At 45.1% G+C, this 19,558-nt stretch overlaps 1 protein-coding gene across 1 annotated transcript; it reads right to left on the bottom strand.

The window, feature by feature from the left end:
* Positions 1 to 2,822: 2,822 nt before the first annotated feature.
* On the bottom strand, positions 2,823 to 6,726 carry LOC113772235 (vesicle-associated protein 4-2-like). The gene is made up of 7 exons (XM_027316829.1): positions 6,328 to 6,726; positions 5,928 to 5,998; positions 5,118 to 5,199; positions 4,862 to 4,980; positions 3,453 to 3,530; positions 3,197 to 3,319; positions 2,823 to 3,101 (listed from the first exon to the last, which is right to left on the bottom strand). Exons 1-7 carry the CDS (start codon positions 6,581 to 6,583, stop codon positions 3,042 to 3,044), a joined length of 789 nt encoding a protein of 262 aa, XP_027172630.1. The 5' UTR covers positions 6,584 to 6,726; the 3' UTR covers positions 2,823 to 3,041.
* Between the last annotated feature and the right edge of the window lie 12,832 nt (positions 6,727 to 19,558).

The following is a 19,558-nucleotide window of genomic DNA, read 5'->3' as shown; positions in this document are numbered from 1 at the left end:
CGAGAAAGCTCAAGGAAGATTTTCCAAATTATCCCTCCTGTTTTAGTTTTAGTAACATCCTTCTCTATTTGAGTAGCAATATTTTGTGTTGTAAATTATAAGGGATGACAGTGACACAATGTACAACCTTTTTCTATAAGTCCTATTGATACCCGTCAAGTCCTGTTGATACCCGTTACACACCTTCAATTATTGATTTGTATCTTATCTTTCCTTGTTGAAGTGGAAGTCTTCATTGCCCATCAATCCATCATATCATAGGGGACCAAAGATTCCATGGCGATAACCTCAATTGAATTGACATTGGAATCTTTTATTTTTTGGTTGAAAAAATAATATTGAATTATTCCAATGGTGCTCATAAATGAAAGTGACAAATCATTCTTTTTCAAGTGATTGAATTATTGGATTTGTGCTCAAAAGATTATCAAATGGTCGAGTGAAACACTTGGCAACTGATCAATAAGCTTACACTTTATATGTAGAAAAGACCAAACTTCTCCAAAAGCAAAAAGAAAAAACAAATAGGCTAGAGACTATTGTCCTTTTCAAGCTATAATTAATTGTCTGTAATTATTGCCACTCATTACAATCCCACAATGCAGTGTTGCATACATATATATATGTATATATGACAAGCGAACCTGCAATCAGCTACTCTCGTTGAGTAAACTCCGCTTCATATGATAGTTCATCAATCATACGGAGAGGTAAAACGTATTAAGTAAACCTGTACGATGGACAGATGTTCCATGAGAGTTTCATAGGACAGTGTTGTCTGTATTTTTCTTCATGAGAAACTATAGGATGAGATCAAGAATAAATTGTGGAAGTTTTAGCCATAGTTAATTAAGTTATCCCAATTGATTATAAGCTAAACAATTATATACATTTTTTGATAATTAAATTTTTGAATATGTTATCGTTTCTGTTTAAGTGCCTTTATGCGTCTACATTTACATACACAAAACATATATAATTCAACAATTTGTTCATCTTAAACATTCATTTTAGTAGCTAATTTAATTCCAAAAAATAAAAAATAAGTACGTATTTACATATATATATATATAATCATGCTGTATGGATTAAGCTTATATTCTTAGAGGATAAATGTGTTCAACTTTCCAATAATTCATCCAAAATCCAAATTATCCAATTCAACTTAAGGACCCACACGAACAAAGATGAGGCTGCCACCTTCAAGTAGTTTCTTGGCGAAGTGGGCCTGGACGAGTTTTAAAAAATAATAAAAATCAAATGACATCCGATCCAACAAAAGTTGAAAATGACCCGATGCTTATTGGGCTTACTCTATATTTGTGGGGAGGATACGATTTGATTTTTTTTTGTAATGTTTAATGCAAATTAGGTATGCAATGCCATCCACTTCCTCAAAAGTCTCTAAAGATACTCAATAAATAGTAATTAAGAAATGGAGTGATGTGATGGCAATGACAACTTTTCTCCTTAGAAAATGATAACGACGACTTGTATCTTCTCCTTTTTAGCAATTTAACTCAACTTTAATTTAATCTGTCACATAAGCACGCAAGGCTAAGTTCGAAAATTTTTTTTTGTTTATAAAATATCATAATTTCATTAAAATCTGCGCTAATGATAGAAATTACATCATCAAACATACATAGTTATCAAAAAATAGATCTACAATAAGGATATTCTAGATTTGAAGAACAATAAAAATTACATTGTTAAACTCCAAATATAAAAAATAAGATAAAATAATTGTAATCCACGAACATCTGTGCATGCTTTCAATCGCCGGATCTGCTGATTAGCTGTTTCAAGTTTAGATATTATGGTGAGATTTGTCGAATAGATCCAAGAAATTTCGGATTTGATAATCAAAATTTGAAAAAATTCAGATCTAATAAAAGTAAAATGAAAAAATTATCAAAAACTCTTATTTGGAATCCCTAGGAGAGAATGGAACAAAATTAGCAGTTACCTTTCAAGATATTTTGTGGTGTGATCTAAGCACAACATATGTTTGTCAAGAGTGGAAGTAATTATAATCCAAAATGGGATTCTTATTCTATGCTCTTTATGACGAATGATAAGATGTGAGTTTGGATTTAACTTTGTCTATAGAAAGTATGCTTGAAGCTATAATATCATCAACTCGGGCAGGTGGCAACGTTAGAATTTTATTGTGCCTGCCCATGAAAAAAGCTTCCAAACTCAATTTTATCTTATTGTGATAAAGATCTCCAATTAAAGTGCTATAAAAACAAGCATAATGTTGGCACAAGTAAAGCAGCCTGCCTTTTTCTCTCATTAGTCTGCAGAAAAAGGGTGGTGGAACTTTTTCAACAAATCCAGTGGAGTTCAATGGGACATAGTTTATCAGTTCCACGAAGTATTAGTACTATTATATAAATGAAGCACTAACCACACAATTTCAAAACATAATGATTAGAAAGAGACTTGCGTATTATAGCATGAGTTCAAAAGTATAACATACCAGTGGTATTTGATACGAATCAACTAGTGACTACAAAAGTGAAAAAGCTGAAAGATTTTTGGTAGATCAAATCTCCAGCAACTGTTAATGCTTTCAAGTTGTCAGGCCATAGCTTAGCACAGGATACCATTTGCAATATTATTGTTATTGATTTCTTGTTGCCTGAATTGTTTAGGTCTTTTTGGTGCATTTTCCACACATGACAATAACCTGTTACATGGCCCCAAAACTACAGGAACATAGAAAAATAGGCACATAAGATTTTCAAATTGGAGGAAGCAAAAATTTGGAGGAGAAAACCAGTGCTCATAGATGAAGAACAATCCTACTAGCTAATCCTCTTTATATACATGTAACAAAAGTCTCAGCCAGGAGACAATCCTTGAATCATATAGTTATTCTGATATCAAAAGGGAAGCAAAATAGTTCTCTCTATTATGCTTCATTGAATCCCTGAAATAGCATGTTGAACTCATAAATTCCGGATTCTGTTGCCTGTGATTTCACTTTCACTCCAGTTTTCTGTTCTGCATCAGTGGAAGGAAAGTATAGCAGCTTATACTGAATCAACTCCTTCGACCAGTTGTCTTGCAAGATATCTTTCCCTCCTTTCCTTCTACAAAAACCAGCACAGAAAACACAAATTAGGCAATCAGATAAAGCAATAAGACCACAAACGTAGCAAAACATCAATCTGTTGAAACAACTTACCCATTCATCAATGACAAGACCTTCCCCAAGAACTCTTGGACCTTTGTCCTCTGGAGGAGGCCTTTTGCGTATCTCAAGCTCAGCCTCAGCCTCAGCTAGCTGACGATTCAGTTTTTCGAGTGCCTTGAGAGAAAAATTTAACCTCTCATTGAATCAGAATGTGATTATACGGATTCCAGAAAAATGACTAACATGATCTGAGTTCATTGATTCAAGATACAGCTAATTTGATCTGATGAATTAAAAATGTACTTACTGGGGTAGGATGATCAGGCTCCAGGAAAACAACCCGCAGAATCTGTTCAACAGCAACTTGATCCCTCTGCTCATCAAACTGCATTTGTTATCAGTAACGGCAAGTTAATTACAGAAATGGATTTGCAAAAATGGAGAATAGAGGGAAAAAGATCATAAACATAAGAACCAATATGATTAACTCGTCCGGGAAATTACTGTTGTGTACATATCATTATCAAGAACTGGATTATACACTCAGTGGACAACAAAATTACACAGCCATTCATCGAACTGCATCGAGTTGATTGGCACTTTTTGATTGTAATAATATGGACATTAAGCGAATCAATTATCCTTTGGTTGAATCGTCCAGTTTTTTGCATTGTTACTGGAATCTGAGCTTGGAAGCATAGACCAATGGGTGATAACTTTTGAAAAGTGGGGAAAATGAGGCATGTAACTTTGCAAATGACTTCAATTATCACTGAAGGAGGTAATTAAGAAGTATTAATCAAAGTGGATATTCTTTTCTCTTCCTGCTTAAAACTAATTGCAGCATCAACTTCTAATGTATATACATGCCAAAAGATTGTAAAGAGTTAAGTAATTAAAGATAGGCACAAAAAATGGAAGAAAATGGCAAACAAATGATGCTAAGATGATTGGGATCTTTTGGAATGTAATCATTAGCACTGATAGTTCATCACCACTAAGCATCCAGATATGGTACAAATAAACAATTTAATAAGCATTCATCTATGAATGTGACAATGTAATAAATTCTTCCTTAAAATTCTACAGGTTCTGGGCTATGAAACAAATTCCCAACCATCATGTTCAGGTTCTTGAATATTGTAATGAATCATGAAAGGGAATGTTTTGCCTTACCTACCTTCCCATATTAGTTTAAAAAGAAAGGAATACTTTTGATTTCTTTTGCAACTCAACTAGAACTAAATGTCTTCAGAAAGTTCTTCCCTGTTCAAGTCTCTTCCAGTTTTGCCTATCCTTAGTTTTCAATCACGAGTGGAATTTTTTCATGGTTAATAAAAATCCTCCCAATTACTGGCAAAGGTTACCATTGGCAACAGGGAAAAAGAATCTGTACACATTTGGTGATTGGTAACAATAATGTACCTTAAATGACACTCCCATGGTTCTTGTTCCATTTTTTATACCATAACTTAGAAAAACAAAGGGGGAGAAAAACATAAAAAGGAGAGGGGAGACAATACAATTGAGTTAGCATGTTGCAGATTAGTACAGAAAACAGGTATGCAATCATATTATTGCCAATCAACAATTTTCTTGAAGCTAATAATTCATATCTGACCACTCTTAGCAATTAAGTTATTATCATGATCAAGTGGAACTATGAAACCAAAAACACCAACTTGATAACAGATGAAGGAAGGTAAAACAAATTACCAGCTCTGGTACATAATCCATATCTCCCTTTACTTTCAAGCTCATGATCTTGAACTTGACCCTGCTCTTTAGACCATCCAGTTTGTCATTGGACTCTGGAGGCTCCACAAACTTGAAAACTGTTCAATCAGAGATTAAAAGCACCTCAGAATTTTGCATGAAGAGAAGATCTGTACACCCTTATTGTCCAAATGCTGGTGAATCCATGTGTAGCACAATGTAAATGAAGAATGATACTGATCAAGGGTGAAATTACCTGTGGCAATTAGACTCTCATCAGGAGCAAGTATGCCTCCCGGAGGACGCATGTAACAACTCTTTGGTGCAGTTGTTTGGAACTAATTAAAGCAACAGCAAGATTGCAATTAGATTACTGTGCAATGAAATACACAACATATCTGTTGTTTTTTACTATAGGGAATGGATTATGTCCTCCAAACTGAACTCTTGCATTCGAACTATATTAACTCTCAAGGGCAAATGATAACTTTCTTTCGCTAAAATTGGTTTAGCATTCAGTAAATGAATGGAGCAAATCTTTTCCTTTTTCTGCAAAATCGATTTTGTCTAATTCGATGAGTACCAAATGCAGACTCAGCAAGACATACATACACATTGTGCCTTCATTCATTTGTCAATTGAACATTTCCTTTTTCAGGAATACTTCTTCTTTTTTTATACCATATCTGATTACATAAACTTCTAAAAGGTTTAGAAGATTTCCTTTCATTGATGCAAACATTTCTGAATTGAAGATTTCCTATACTTAATCAAACATGGTCATCATTACTTTGAAATTTAGTGGCCATGTTTCTTTAATCATTGAACAACAAGGCCTAAATTCAAACTTTCATCTCCAGATTCTGCAACAAGTAATCCAATCAAGAATACAATTAGCCTCAAGCTAGTGATCTGATGCTAGCATTTCCAAATGATACATTCGTGAAATCTTTCATTATTACAGAGTTTGATGACTGCATAGAAACTCAAAAAATCGATGCATCACAAATTTTGTTCTTGTGACAACAAAATTAATACAAAAGCAAAATAAAGCGGTATATAATACCTTGAAGGCAACATGAGTCTTGGTGATGTTTCTAATCCGAATTGCGCTTTTGACTTGTTTACCAGGTTCATCTTGTACCAACCAAGAACAGTTCCAACACGAAAATCAGTGAGGAAAACAAGAAAGCAAAGACCTCTGTACACTAGCAGAAACTTCGAAGGTTTTCCAATAAGCAAACATACATCTTTTGGTAAATTTGGTAAGCCCGTAAAACTGACAGATAGCAGGAAAAGAAAGCAATTCACTGACAGAAAAAGAGAGCACTAAAGTGGTTAAAAACGTAGGATTCATTGGCAATGAAGACACACATAAAAATGTACCACCTCAGATTCACGCACATATATGTAGAGCATCAGAGAGAATGAAGTATGCATCAATGAAAAAAGATTAGCCCACATACAGGGAAAATAGAGCTTGTTGGGGGGATCAAGACCGAGTCTACGGCGAGTAGGAAGAAAGGACTTGGCCACAGAAGCGACCTTGATGGAAGGTTGATGATCAGCAGCAGCAAGATGGTTTTGCTGCAAGGATGAAGAGCCACTGCCACCACCACCACCACCGGCAGCTGCATTATTGGTGGATTGCCAGAAAGGCAATCTACAGAAACTCCAAACCTTAACTTCAGACATTGGTGGTTTCTCATTAGCAACTGCCATCGTTGTTCTGATCAATTCTCTGGTCTCCTTCACCTTAATCTCTTCGTGAATTTTGATTCAGTCGCACCAGAAGAAGAAGAATATGAATACTAGGCATGAAATGGAATCATGGGAATGAGAATGGTCTGGCTGTCATAACTGTCTTTGTAGGTTGGTGCACGCTGGCGTGACAGGTGATACATTTGAACCTGATACTTAATTTATATTCTCAACATTTTCATTTTGGTCTAAACTTCAGTTATCAAAATTTGTAAACTTTTTTTTTACAAGAAGATGAATGCTTTGATCAAAATTAATAGCTTTTTTTCACTCCCTGCATTTTAAAACCAGTCATCGTAGGAGGAATCTCAAGAGTTAATATTAAGACTCACAACTAGAAATACCTACCAAAAGGGAGTGACAAATTGACAACAAATCAACAATTATATATAGATGCCATATCATGATCTGTAAGATTGACTTGTGACTACTGGTTTTCTATATGCATATTTATTATTGCTTTCCTATAACATCCTATGTCTTAGTGGTGACGAATTCGTAAATTTAATCCCTATATAAAAGCTCTAGATGTGGCACATCTTCTCAACTAAGATGTCATTAAAGGAATAACAAAGCTAATAAGTGCTACCATATGGATGTGGTCCATTTTTGTTAAAAGCATCAAACTTTTCTTTAGTAAATTTGAAAGGCATTATCTTGAAACTATTCAATCTTTTACTGAAGTTACTTTCTACTCTCGTTGGCTCGAGCAACTTTCATTTCAATTGCTAAATTGAGGGCAATGATGTAGGGAAAAATTATTGGGGAAGAGCATGCGGCCATCACTAATCATAACACCTCTGTGTGGGAGAAACAACTTTGCCTGGCATGGGCATTATGGGATGCCAGAGTTACATGAATCACTATTATTGGACTTGACAGGAAAATACTTTGAAGATTAAAAAAAAAGAAAAAAAAAAACTACAACACGGGTAATTTTGCATTAGCGTGCTTCTACGAGGGGAAGGATAAAAGGAGCAGGTATAGCTGTTCTTGAATGATGTAATACAGTTTGAACAAATTATAACTTATTCAAATTTATTTTTATAATTTTATAATAATGGTGCGACATTTGATTACAAGTCATATGGCACTCATACATAATAATTGCGTTGTACAAATAGTTAATAATGAATTATAACTTATTTATAAGATGTTACACCGTTTAAGAATAATTGTGTTGAAAATCATTTCTGCCCCTTTCCCACTTTGACAATGGGTAAATCACGATGATTTCCTAGGGAATCTATTGTTAAACTTATTCCTTAGTATTTGGCTAATAGCTACTCCTATATTCTATCTAAAGTTCCTGTAGTAGTGTGATAATATTTGGTTAAAAAAGTTATGGGATAATTTCAAAAACCTCCCCTGAAGTTTCTAATAATTTCACTGAGCTCCCTTGATGTTGAAAAAATTATACATACCTCCCTTATCATTTAAAATAATAATTTTACTCTTAAATATTTTAATGAAATTCTCTTATTTGGTATGCTTATACTTAGAATGAGTTTTAAATTTATTTTTTCATTCTTTTTCCTTCTTCTTCCTTTTTTTAAACTTTTCATCAATAAAACTATAGAACTACCACTATTGTCTCTAGGTTTCTATTATAACCAAATGCCAAACTAGTGATTTTTTTTTACGAGTTAATTTTATATGTAGTCCAATGTTTTTGCTGATTTTTATTTTCTATTTATTGGTATTAAACTTAATAATAAATAAAAAAATGACCCAAAAGCACTACCAAATTATGATAATCCCACTACTCCAAAAATTTATAAACTCAAAATGAATTATTTTAATATTTTATTTTCTATTTTATAAATCTAAATCCATAATAAAATATCATCAAAAATATCATATCATAGTAATAAAATTATTATTATAGTTGTTTATCAAATAGTAGATATGAATTATACTAAATAATCTTATAATTGTATAGGAAAATAAATTAAAACTCATTCCATAAGGGCATGTTCTCATTCCATAAGGGCATGTTTGGGCATTCAATTCAAAAATTATTTTAAGATTTTGTTACTAAAACTATCAAAACAAGGGAGATAAGTGTAATTTTTTAAACTTTAGTGGAGTTCAGTGAAATTGTCAAAAACCTCAGGGGAAGATTCTGAAATTATCCCAAAAGTTATCTTTTTTTTTTTTTTTTTCCCGAAACGATATATGGTTGTATTCCTTTTCAAAAGATGTACAAGTACGAGCAAAGGCTCGATGAAACTATACAAGCGGTCATTTAACCACTAAGGAAACAAAAGTTCCTCATCAAAAATAATGCCTAAAGCATAAGAACTAAGCTTGGAGCTTAGATGATAGTTATCATTTTGAACTAGACAAAAGGAGCACATATGAAACAAAAGTCTAAGTTGAACAATATCCTCCACCACAGTTGCTAATCTGATATCCCGTGCTTGTTTGGATTGAATAAGGTTGAGGAGCTGCTGATTCTGAACTTGGAATTGGACCACCCTGTGTTGCATTCCAGCAACTTTACACATTGCCAATTTTAGAGCTAATGCTTCATCCAGCAAAAAAGATCCTGAACTGGTTTCACGCATTGCCCAGCCTGTGTGTGTTCCCTGAGCTCCTCCTATTAGACAGATACCAATGCCAACCCATGGTTCGTGCTTGTCCCTTGTAATTGCAATGCTGAATTGCAGGACACCATGTTGTGAACAAAGCTGTGGATATTGCAGATGTAGAGCTTCTGTTTCGGTCGTACTCATCCTAGTTTCCAGTCTATCTACTTCCCCCAATTCTAACTGAAGAGGCGATTTTTGGTTGGTAGCTGAGCCGCCCTGAATCAGTCCTCTCTGAGATGAGGTGAGGTGAATTCGTGTGTCCGAAGTCAACCTTCTTGTCCGAAGTGGATGGCGGGGCTTCTCCCCTGGTATCACTCCGACGATTAAGTTAGTATGAGAACGAGAAAATGCTAGAGTATGAGCAAATGAACAGTGTGTGCTTACTTGTTGTAGTGTGTGGGGTATTTATAGAGCGAGAGTGGAGGGCAGGACGGAGGTCTTATGTCGGTGGGACCCATGCCCTGCCATTACGGCTCTGTTCCCTGTCAGGGGGCCTGACTCTGACACTGTAGCCGCCTGGACAGGGTGACGAGGAGTCCTTTGCAGTAGTCATTAAGTGCGACAGTGCTTTTCAGATAAAGCACTGTTCCCGGATGATGTCAGGTGACTTGCCTCATCCGCGTGCAGCTGAGGTGGAGGTGCCGAGGTCACCTACACGGTAGACTAGGGATCCGGCCGAGCTTAAGGGATATGCCCGAGGCACGGGTGAGCTCTGATGTCGGACGAGGTGAGGTCACCTCGGACATGCGGGGTGGCCGAGGTGAGCATCCTCAATAAGCCCCCCAAGCCTCGGGAGCTCCGGGCTAGGGAGGTTCCGAGGCTTCCTTGTGCCGAAGTCGTAGAGAGCCGGAGTCCCGAAACTGCCCCGGAAGATGCGGGGACGCGACACGTGGACGTGTCAGTTGACAGGATGTGGTCACTGGTAACCGTCGCGTCGTGAAGTAGTGGGACGTTTCGTGCAGAGGGTGTCAGCTGAAAGGACGGGGTATTAATGAGGAGAGAGGGAGGCACGACGTTTTGAATTCGAACGTGGCCGTCCTTTCGCATTCTTGCCGCCTCTTCGGATTCTCCCCAAACCCTTATAAATAGGGGGGGTCCCCCTCATCGCACTTCTCACACCTTTCATTTTCATCCGAGACCCGCAAAGTTCGCGAGCGTAGCCGAGGTCAATATAGTAGCCGAGATCGGAGTAGTAGCCGAGATCAGATCCGAGGTCATCCACTTCGTCCAGTTCCGTAGGCAATAGTAAGTACCCTTCTTCTTTCTTATTTCGTCTTTCACCCATGGCCAAAACGGCTAAGACCCACAAAGAGACCATAACTCCGAGCCACCTGACCGAGGTGAGGCCGGATCCTGGGGAAGAAGCGACGACATCTAGTTCGGAAGGGTCGACCCCGAGTTCTGAGAAGGGATCAACCGAGGCGGGAGCCAGTGGGGCAGCCTCGGAGTTGGAGTCATCCGAGATGAGCGAGGGTGGTTCCGAGGTGGACTACAACGAGGAGCTCGGCGTCGAGACACCACACGACGAGGACGCCCTGGAGCCTGTCGCTCCCGAGGACCTAGCCAACATCGACTTCGGCAAGATGCCGAAGTTTAGAAGTCGCATCCGAAGAGATAGGGCCGTGAAGGTGATGAACAAGTACCCTTTCCGGTCGGGGTACGAGATCATTCCGGCCGGAGCTGATGACTCAGCCGAAAAGCCCCCCTTGGGCACAGTGGCCATCTATGTCCAACAGTTAGAGGCCGGGCTGAGGATGCCCACGTCAAGGTTCTTCAGGGACTTGCTTCGTCACTTCGGCGTGAGGATTACCCAACTCGCCCCGAACGCGATCCGCATCATTATAGGGTTCGAGATGCTGTGCCGACATCAGGAGGTGGCTCCCTCTGTCGACCTCTTCCGCCGATGTTATACCCTTAAGGCGCACGGGACAGACAAGGGATGGTTTTTTGTCAGCAACCGGAACAATGCCATTCCGAAGTTGGTGGTCGGTTCTCCCAGCTCGATCAAGAATTGGAAACGCGACTTCTTCTTTGTGTCCGAAGTGGACTTCCCTAGAGGTTTCTGGTGGAGGCCAATCAAAGCGAAGGCCGATCCTTCCGCTGGGGATGCCAAGGAGGAGGACTTCCAGAAGCTGATGAGGTCGGGACTTCGGATATACAGTCTGGACTACCCCGAAGCCGTGCTGGTTGACGGGGGAATCAGCCGAGCTTTGCTCCGTCCTGACAGAGCTCCCTTCACTTCCACCAAACTTAAGATTCCTTGTAATTTTCTTTCATAACTTTGCTTTCACTTCGGCTAAGACATATGATAATATTTGTTTCTTGTGCAGTGACTAAACTGTCCGACATCGTCGTATCGGGCTCGTCCGAAGTGGCCAAAAGGCAGAAGAGGAAGAGCTCTGATGAGACGTCGGCACCTCCGCCGAAGAAGAAATCGCAAGGGCAGGCTGCCAAGACCTCGGCGGCCAAGAGCACTCCCACCCCGGTTGGTCAAAGCAGCTCGGCCACCGCTGCTACGGGGTCCACCTCGTCCGTGCCAGAGGGAGTTCCCCTTGGAGTTGTCACAACAGTCACACCTCCTTCTGGCCGAGGCAAGCAGCTGAAGCCTCCAGTCAACCCGGTGTCGGGGACCTCGCTATGGAATCGTTTCCATAGCCCCCCAGTGTTTCGCGGAGACGACAAGACGCACCCCGGCGGGCATTGGTGCCCGGACTGGAAGATTTCTGTCAACGACAGGTGCCAGCATCCTCGGGTCGCCCAAGAGCTAGTAATGCACTCCCCTTTGCCAAGGGATTTGGAGTTTATGAAGAAACTAACTCCGGCTGAGATGGTCCAGAGCCTCATGGTGTCCACAGCTTCCACCTCGGCCTTTGTGGCCGAGATGGCACACCGCTACTGTGCTCTGGTCGAGGAACAGGACACCGGCAAGCTGCAAAATCAAATCTCCAAGTTGGAGAAAAAACTGTTGGTGTCCGAGTCCGAGAAGGCCGAGCTCGAAAGACGGCTTAAGGAGGCCGAGGTGAGAGATGAGGAGGCCGCGGCTACTATGAACAGTCTCAGATCGGCCCTCGAAGAGGAGCAGAAGAGGGGGGACGAGGTGAAGAAATCCCACGAGCAAGCTCTCGAGGGTGCCGGAGCCTCGGCCGTAGACGCTTTTCGGAAGTCCGAGGCCTTCATCAAGGACCTCGGCCAACTACTTACGCCTAACTTCATGTTTGGCTTCACATCGGCCGTTGACGAGGCTGCGGCTCACCTCCCCTCCGAAGTCTTGGAGTCTCTGAAAAACCATACCAGCTATAACGAGGACTCCAAGGAGCTATGCGATCGGATGGCCGAAGGCATCCAGGCGGGAAGGAACTTGGCCGAAGTCCAGGTCGAGTTCAACAAGTGGTTGTCCGAACTCGACGAAGTGTTCGAGGAGGTGGAAGTGGAAGAAGCTGGAGGAGAGGACGCTGAGGGAGACGAAGCCGGAGGGGACGACGTCGAAGGAGACGTCGGCAAAGAGCATGGAGATGAACTTCACTCCGGCGGAAAGGAGGCCGAAGAAAAGGATCCCCGGGAGGGAGCCAAGACCGGGGATGCAGCCGATACGGGGGTTTAGGCTCGTAGGCTCTAAGGGGGTGGCCGAGGTGAAGTGTTGAGCAGCACTCAGACCTCGGCTTTGTATTTTTTGTAACACCTCTGTTGAATGAAAGTCTGTTTCTTCTCATCTCAGCTCTTTAATTTCTTGCTTTGCTTTGACTTCATCCCTTGCTTGTCCCCCTTATTTTTTGATAGCGTAATACCGATGTTGAAGAATAACACAATTTCCGAAGTCATAACTTGATTAAAAATTCAAACATAATACAATCTGAGGTTCTCGGCGTGCCAAGACCTCGGCACTAATGAGCCATCTCGGTAGCTTAACTTACAATATCCCTTAAGATTAGACTCGACAACCCGGTAGGGGCCTTCCCATTTCGGACACAGTTTGCCTTGGGGCTCAGCTCGGCTGATCGAGTTTTTTCTCAGAACCAAGTCTCCAGGTTGGAATCTACGATGTTTTACGCGGGCATTGTAGTAGTGTGCCAGTGTGTTCTTGTAAGAAGCTATCCGGGCTGAGGCGAGGTTCCTTCGTTCTTCGACGAGGTCGAGGTCCAGCTGCCTCTCTTCGTCGTTCACCTCGGCGGCATAGGCTGCCAGCCGAGGGCTGGGGGTAAGGATCTCAGCCGGGATGACCGCCTCGGCGCCGTAGGTCAGGGAGAATGGGGTCTCTTGCGTCGCTGACCTCGGCGTGGTTCGATACGACCACAGGACACTGGGGAGTTCCTCCACCCAAGATGACCCAGCTTGGTGTAGTCGGGTCTTGAGACCATGCAGGAGAGTTCGGTTGAAGTTCTCTGCTTGACCATTGGCCTGAGGGTGGCCTACCGAAGTGAAGTGTTGTTTGATGCCGAGGTTCTCGCACCAAGTCTTGAATGGGTTCTCGGCAAACTGTCTCCCATTGTCCGAAATGATGATCTGAGGTATGCCGAAGCGGCAGATAATGCACTTCCAAAAGAATTTTTGAATGGCCAGCCCTGAGATGGTCCGAAGTGGCTCGGCCTCGACCCACTTGGTGAAGTAATCCACAGCGGTTACTAAGAAAGTATAACCCCCGACGGCTTTGGGGAAGGGACCTATGATGTCTGTCCCCCATTGCTCAAACGGCCAGGGTGAAGTGATGGGGACCATGAAATTTGAAGGCTGGTGGTGCTCGGGTGCGTGGACTTGGCAGGAAGGGCAGCCGAGAACGAGGTCCTGAGAGTCTTGCCGAAGTGAGGGCCAAAAATATCCCAGGAGCATAGCCTTCTTAGCCAGCATCCTGTGGCCGATGTGAGCCCCACATAGGCCCTCGTGGATCTCGTGGAGGACCTCGCGTCCTGCCTCGGGGGTGACACACCTCAACCATGGGCCGAGGTAGGAGCGCTTATATAGTTCTCCCTCGCGGAGCGCATACCGAGGGGCTTTGCGTTGTATCTTCCTTGCTTCAGCTCGGTCTTCGGGAAGGACTCCTTGACCTAAGAAAAGGATGAACGGGGTCATCCAAGTTTCTTCAGAGTGCACGGGGCAGGCCACCTCTTCCACGTACCCTGGTTCACTCAGGACCTCCACCAAGACGGTTTTGTTGAGGTCAGAGAATGAAGTGGAAGCCAGCCGGGATAAGGCGTCGGCTCGCTTATTCTGGGACCGAGGGATCCTTTGGATTTCGAATGACTTGAAGTACGAGGTGAGTTGGTGAACTTTGGAGAGGTACCGTTGCATGGTCTCATCCTTGGCCTCGTACTCACCAATAACTTGGCGTACCACGAGCTGGGAGTCACTGCGGACGTGGATTTGCTGGGCGCCGAGCTTGCGGGCTAGCTGGAGTCCAGCGATTAGAGCCTCGTACTCGGCTTCATTGTTGGTGGCCGGGAAGTCAAAGCGGAGGGCGTAAGAGCAAACCTCCCCCTGAGGTCCTTCCAGGAGCAGTCCGGCTCCGCAGCCGTCTCCATTAGAGGATCCATCGACATACAATGCCCACAGGGATGAGGTGGACACCTCGGGTAAGGCTGAAGTGGACTCCGGACCTTCCGTGAAGGTGAGCTCAGCAAGGAAGTCAGCTAAAGCTTGAGCTTTTATGGCGGTGCGTGGCTCGTAGGACAAGTCATATTCTCCCAATTCGACAGCCCACTTGGTGAGGCGACCAGAAGCTTCGGGTCGCACCAATATTTGCCGAATGGGCTGGTCGGTCCTGACCGAGATGGGATGGGCTAAGAAGTAGGGTTTCAACCGCCGAGCTGCGTGGACGAGCCCCAGCACAAGTTTTTCCACTTGCGTGTATCGGGTCTCCGGCCCGCGGAGGGCTCGGCTGACGTAGTAGACCGGCACTTGGGTGCCCTCATCTCGGATGAGCACAGCGCTGACAGCCTCGTCGGCTGCGGAGAGGTAGAGGTAGAGCTTCTCCTCGGGCCGAGGTGAAGCGAGAGTTGGTAGGTGATGCAAGTACTGCTTCAGCTGGTCGAAAGCAGCCTGACACTCCTCAGTCCAGGCGAACTGGTCAGCATTTTTCAGCACCTTAAAGAAAGGCAGAGCTTTCTCAGCTGATTGGGACAGGAAGCGATTCAGCGCGGCCAGGCGTCCATTCAGCCGTTGGACTTCTCGGATGTTCCGGGGTGGAGACATGTCATGAATGGCTTTCACCTTGTCGGGGTTGGCCTCGATTCCCCGGTGGGAAACCAGATACCCCAAGAATTTTCCCGAGGTGACGCCGAAGACGCACTTCTTGGGATTCAGCTTCATCCTCGAGTCTCGCAGGACACCAAAGACTTCCCTCACGTCTGACAGAAAGGATGAAGTGGTGAGGCTTTTAACGAGGATGTCATCCACATAGGCCTCCACATTGCGGCCGATCTGATTCTGGAAGAGTCGGTTGATCAGCCTTTGGTAGGTCGCCCCGGCGTTCTTTAGCCCGAAGGGCATGGTAGTGTAACAATAAGTACCTCGGTCGGTGTAGAACGCCGTTTTCTCTTGGTCCTCCTCACTCATTCCTATTTGATGATACCCTTTGAAGGCATCTAGGAAGCAGAGGATTTCATACCCCATCGCCGCGTCGACGAGGGCGTCTATCCTTGGCAGAGGATAGCAATCTTTGGGGCAGGCCTTGTTGAGGTCGGTGAAGTCGACACACATTCTCCATCCCCCGGTGTCCTTTTTTACCATGACTGGATTGGACAGCCAGGTGGGATATTGGACCTCGTGGATCATCTTGGCCGGCAAGAACTTGTCGACCTCATCCGATATGGCTTGGCTACGTTCGGGGCCGAAGTGCCTTCGTTTCTGTCGCACAGGTCGGGCCTGCGGGTCAACGTTGAGTTGGTGAGTCATGAGCTCGGGTGGCACTCCGACCACTTCATCCGCGGACCACGCGAAGACGTCTCGGTGGTCTTTGATCAGGGAGATCATTTCTTCTTTCAGGGGTGGGGGGAGTCCCGCCCCTACCTGGACCACTTGGTCAGGTTTCGCTTCATCCACTACCACCAGTTCCACTTCATCCCCGGGCTCCAGCCTGTTGGGCTCTTCTGCCTTCTGAGGGTCGATGCAGTCTATGGAGAGGACCGCTGGCCTCTTTTCTTCTGACCTCGGTGAGGGCCGGGGGGTGACTGCTGCTTGAATGGTGGCGAGGTAGCACTCCCGGGCGGCGCCCACATCGCTGCTTACCTCGGCCACCCCCGCAGATGTTGGGAATTTAAAGCTCAGGTGGTAGGTGGAGTATACGGCTCTCAAGGCATTGAGCGTGGGCCGGCCTATCAGCATATTGTAGGGGGAGTCTGCTTTGACCACTGCAAAACTGACAGGCACAGTTCGGCAGCGTGGATGACGCCCGATTGTTACCACCAGGGTCAACATGCCTTCCGGGTGGACGACGTGTCCCCCGAATCCCACGAGGGGAGTTCTGACAGGAGTGAGTTGCTCCCTTGTCAGCTTCAAACTTTCGAAAGTCCGGTAGTACAAGACGTCTACCGAGCTTCCGGGGTCTACGTAGACCTTTTTGACTACGTAGTTGTTGGTGAGGACTTCAATCACAAGAGCTTCATGATTGCTGGAGGCCGCAGGAACGGGGTCAGCGGGACCGTAGGTGATGACCTCGGACAGCCGAGAGCTCGGCTCGGCCACCTCCATCTCGGCCTGGCGGTAGGTCCGCTTCCGGGAGTTCTGGCTGTCTCCTCCCGTTGGTCCTCCCGCGATGGTGTTGATCACCCCTGCGATGTTGGGGCCGTAGCCCGGTGAGCCATCGCGTGGGGGCTGCTTGTCCTCCCTACGGTCTTCGGGACCTCGGCAATGCATGTTCGTGTCCCGTCGGTCGTCTCGGCGGGGGCCTCGGTTCTCCCGGTGGGAGACGCTTCGGTTGAAGCCTCCATCCTTGCGGACGAATTGCTTCAGGTATCCCTGCCGGATCAAATTTTCGATTTCCCGCTTCAGGTCATTGCAGTCTTCAGTCTCGTGCCCTACATCACGGTGGTAGGCACAGTAGAGGTTCGAATTCCTCTTATCTCTCCTCCCCGGAATTTCGGGAGGGTTGCGGCCGAGGTGATTCTGCCTCATCACAGCCAGGACGTGGGTCCGGCTCGAATTGAGGGGCGTCAGCTCGGCGTCCGAGGTGGACGATCTGCCTTTCACGATCCGGTCGAAGACACTTCGGCGGTCTCGGGGTTGGTTTGGAGTGCCACTTGGGCCTGGCTCACCTCGGCCAGTGTCTTTCCTCCTTCGGGGATCTTGCCCCGTACGAGATGCTTGGGCTTCTCGCTTCATGCGATTTACATCTTCACTTCGGATTCCCTGGTCCACTCTTTCCCAGAGCTCCCGTAGTGTACGGGGGTATTGCCGATGGATTTCTGTGTTGAAGATCCCTGCCACTAACCCGTTGGTGAAGGCAGCGATAGTTACCTGCTCGTTCTGGTCAGGTATCTGTACATTCTCCTCGTTGAACCTTTGGGCGTACGAGCGAAGTGACTCGCCCTGACCCTGTTGCAGGTTCAAGAGGTAAGCTGAAGTCTTTGTTATTGGTCGAGACGACACAAAGCGGTGGATGAACCGGTCTATCAGCTCATCCAGGGAGGAAATGCTCCCCGGTTCTAAACTCCAGAACCACTTCCGGGCGGTCCCGTGCAGGAAGATGGGGAAAGCCCGACAGATCACGGCGTCGGGGACGCAGTAGAGTCGGAATGCGGAGATGAAGGCGCGGAGGTGATCCTCGGGGTCACCTCGGCCGTCATAGGTGTGCAAATTTGGAAGCTTAAAGTTCGGGGGCACCATTTCCCCGTTGATGTCATCAGTGAAGGGCGGAGCCCTCATGTAATCAGAAGCTAGGCCTCCGGGACGCCGAGGTGGGTCCTCGGCTCGTTTTCCCAGTAGTCCCCGAGAAAACGCTCGGGAGATGGAGGCAATCTTGGAGGTTGCCTTGGATGAGGCTCGCCTGGAGGTGCTCCGAGATAGATGCCCATCTTCGGAGTCCTCGCCTGAGGGCACTTCAGGGGACTTCGTCGGTCTCCTCTTGGAAGACTCGGCTTTTTCTTTTCCCTGCCTCTTGAGGTACCTTCCTAGTTCCTCAAAGATGTTGGGGTTGTCCGTGACAAACTCGGCCATCTTGGCGATGGCCTCCTCATTGTTGGGCTGGGTCCTTTGGGACCCATGTTCCTCAGAGATACGATCTTGCTGGGCTCCGGATGTCTGCCCAGCCCCAGTTGAGGGAACTCTTCCGCTTCTGGAGCGCGTGGATCTCATTTTAGCAGTAATCTCGTTCCCGCAGACGGCGCCAATTGAAGAGGCGATTTTTGGTTGGTAGCTGAACCGACCTGAATCAGTCCTCTCTGAGATGAGGTGAGGTGAACTCCTGGATCCGAAGTCAACCTCCTTGTCCGAAGTGAATGGCGGGGCTTCTCCCCTGGGATCACTCCGACGATCAAGTTAGTATGAGAACGAGAAATATGCTAGAGTATGAGCAAATGAACAGTATATGCTTACTTGTTGGAGTGTGTGGGGTATTTATAGAGCGAGAGTGGAGGGCAGGACGGAGGTCTTATGTCGGTGGGACCCATGCCCTGCCATTACGGCTCTGTTCCCTGTCAGGGGGCCTAACTCTGACACTGTAGCCGCCTGGACAGGGTGACGAGGAGTCCTTTGCAGTAGTCATTAAGTGCGACAGTGCTTTTCAGATAAAGCACTGATCCCGGATGATGTCAGGTGACTTGCCTCATCCGCGTGCAGCTGAGGTGGAGGTGCCGAGGTCACCTACACGGTAGACTAGGGATCCGGCCGAGCTTAAGGGATATGCCCGAGGCACGGGTGAGCTCTGATGTCGGACGAGGTGAGGTCACCTCGGACATGCGGGGTGGCCGAGGTGAGCATCCTCACTAACCATTCCTTTAATGCCTTCTGAATAGCCGTCCATGGCCTGTATTTCTTGCCATTGAATTCTACCCCATTCCTCCCTTTCCATATTTGCCAGAGTATATGGACCGATAGAGCAATATGTTGCCAACCTTGTGGTCTATGTCTAGCTTCAATGATGGATGTCCACCATCTTCTAAAACAGCCATGTTGTTCCAATATGCCTTCCCACTGGATTGGGGCTAACTTCCATGTCATTTTTGCATCCACACAATTCAGAAATGTATGTTCAATCGTCTCCCTTTCCTCTCCACATCGCATACAAATAGGGTCTCCAGCTTTGATTCTACCATAGATGATATCTCTGACCGGTAAAGCATTGTTTAGACATTTCCAGAGAAATATTTTCTGTTTATGCTTAATCTTTAAGCTCCACAATTGCTTCCAAATCTTC

This window comes from Coffea eugenioides, chromosome 5 (assembly GCF_003713205.1).
Source record: "Coffea eugenioides isolate CCC68of chromosome 5, Ceug_1.0, whole genome shotgun sequence".
NCBI classification, from domain to species: domain Eukaryota; kingdom Viridiplantae; phylum Streptophyta; class Magnoliopsida; order Gentianales; family Rubiaceae; genus Coffea; species Coffea eugenioides.
This window is presented reverse-complemented; position numbering and strand designations above follow the sequence as displayed.

Bases quoted from the DNA above. Each gene is read 5' to 3' on its own strand.
- LOC113772235 (XM_027316829.1), bottom strand. From the start codon at position 6,583: ATGGCAGTTGCTAATGAGAAACCACCAATGTCTGAAGTTAAGGTTTGG. The intron at 3,320-3,452 runs GTAAGTACATTT...TTTTCTCTCAAG, and splicing joins AGCCTGATCATCCTACCCCA to GCACTCGAAAAACTGAATCG. The intron at 3,102-3,196 runs GTAAGTTGTTTC...TGGTTTTTGTAG, and splicing joins GTCTTGTCATTGATGAATGG to AAGGAAAGGAGGGAAAGATA.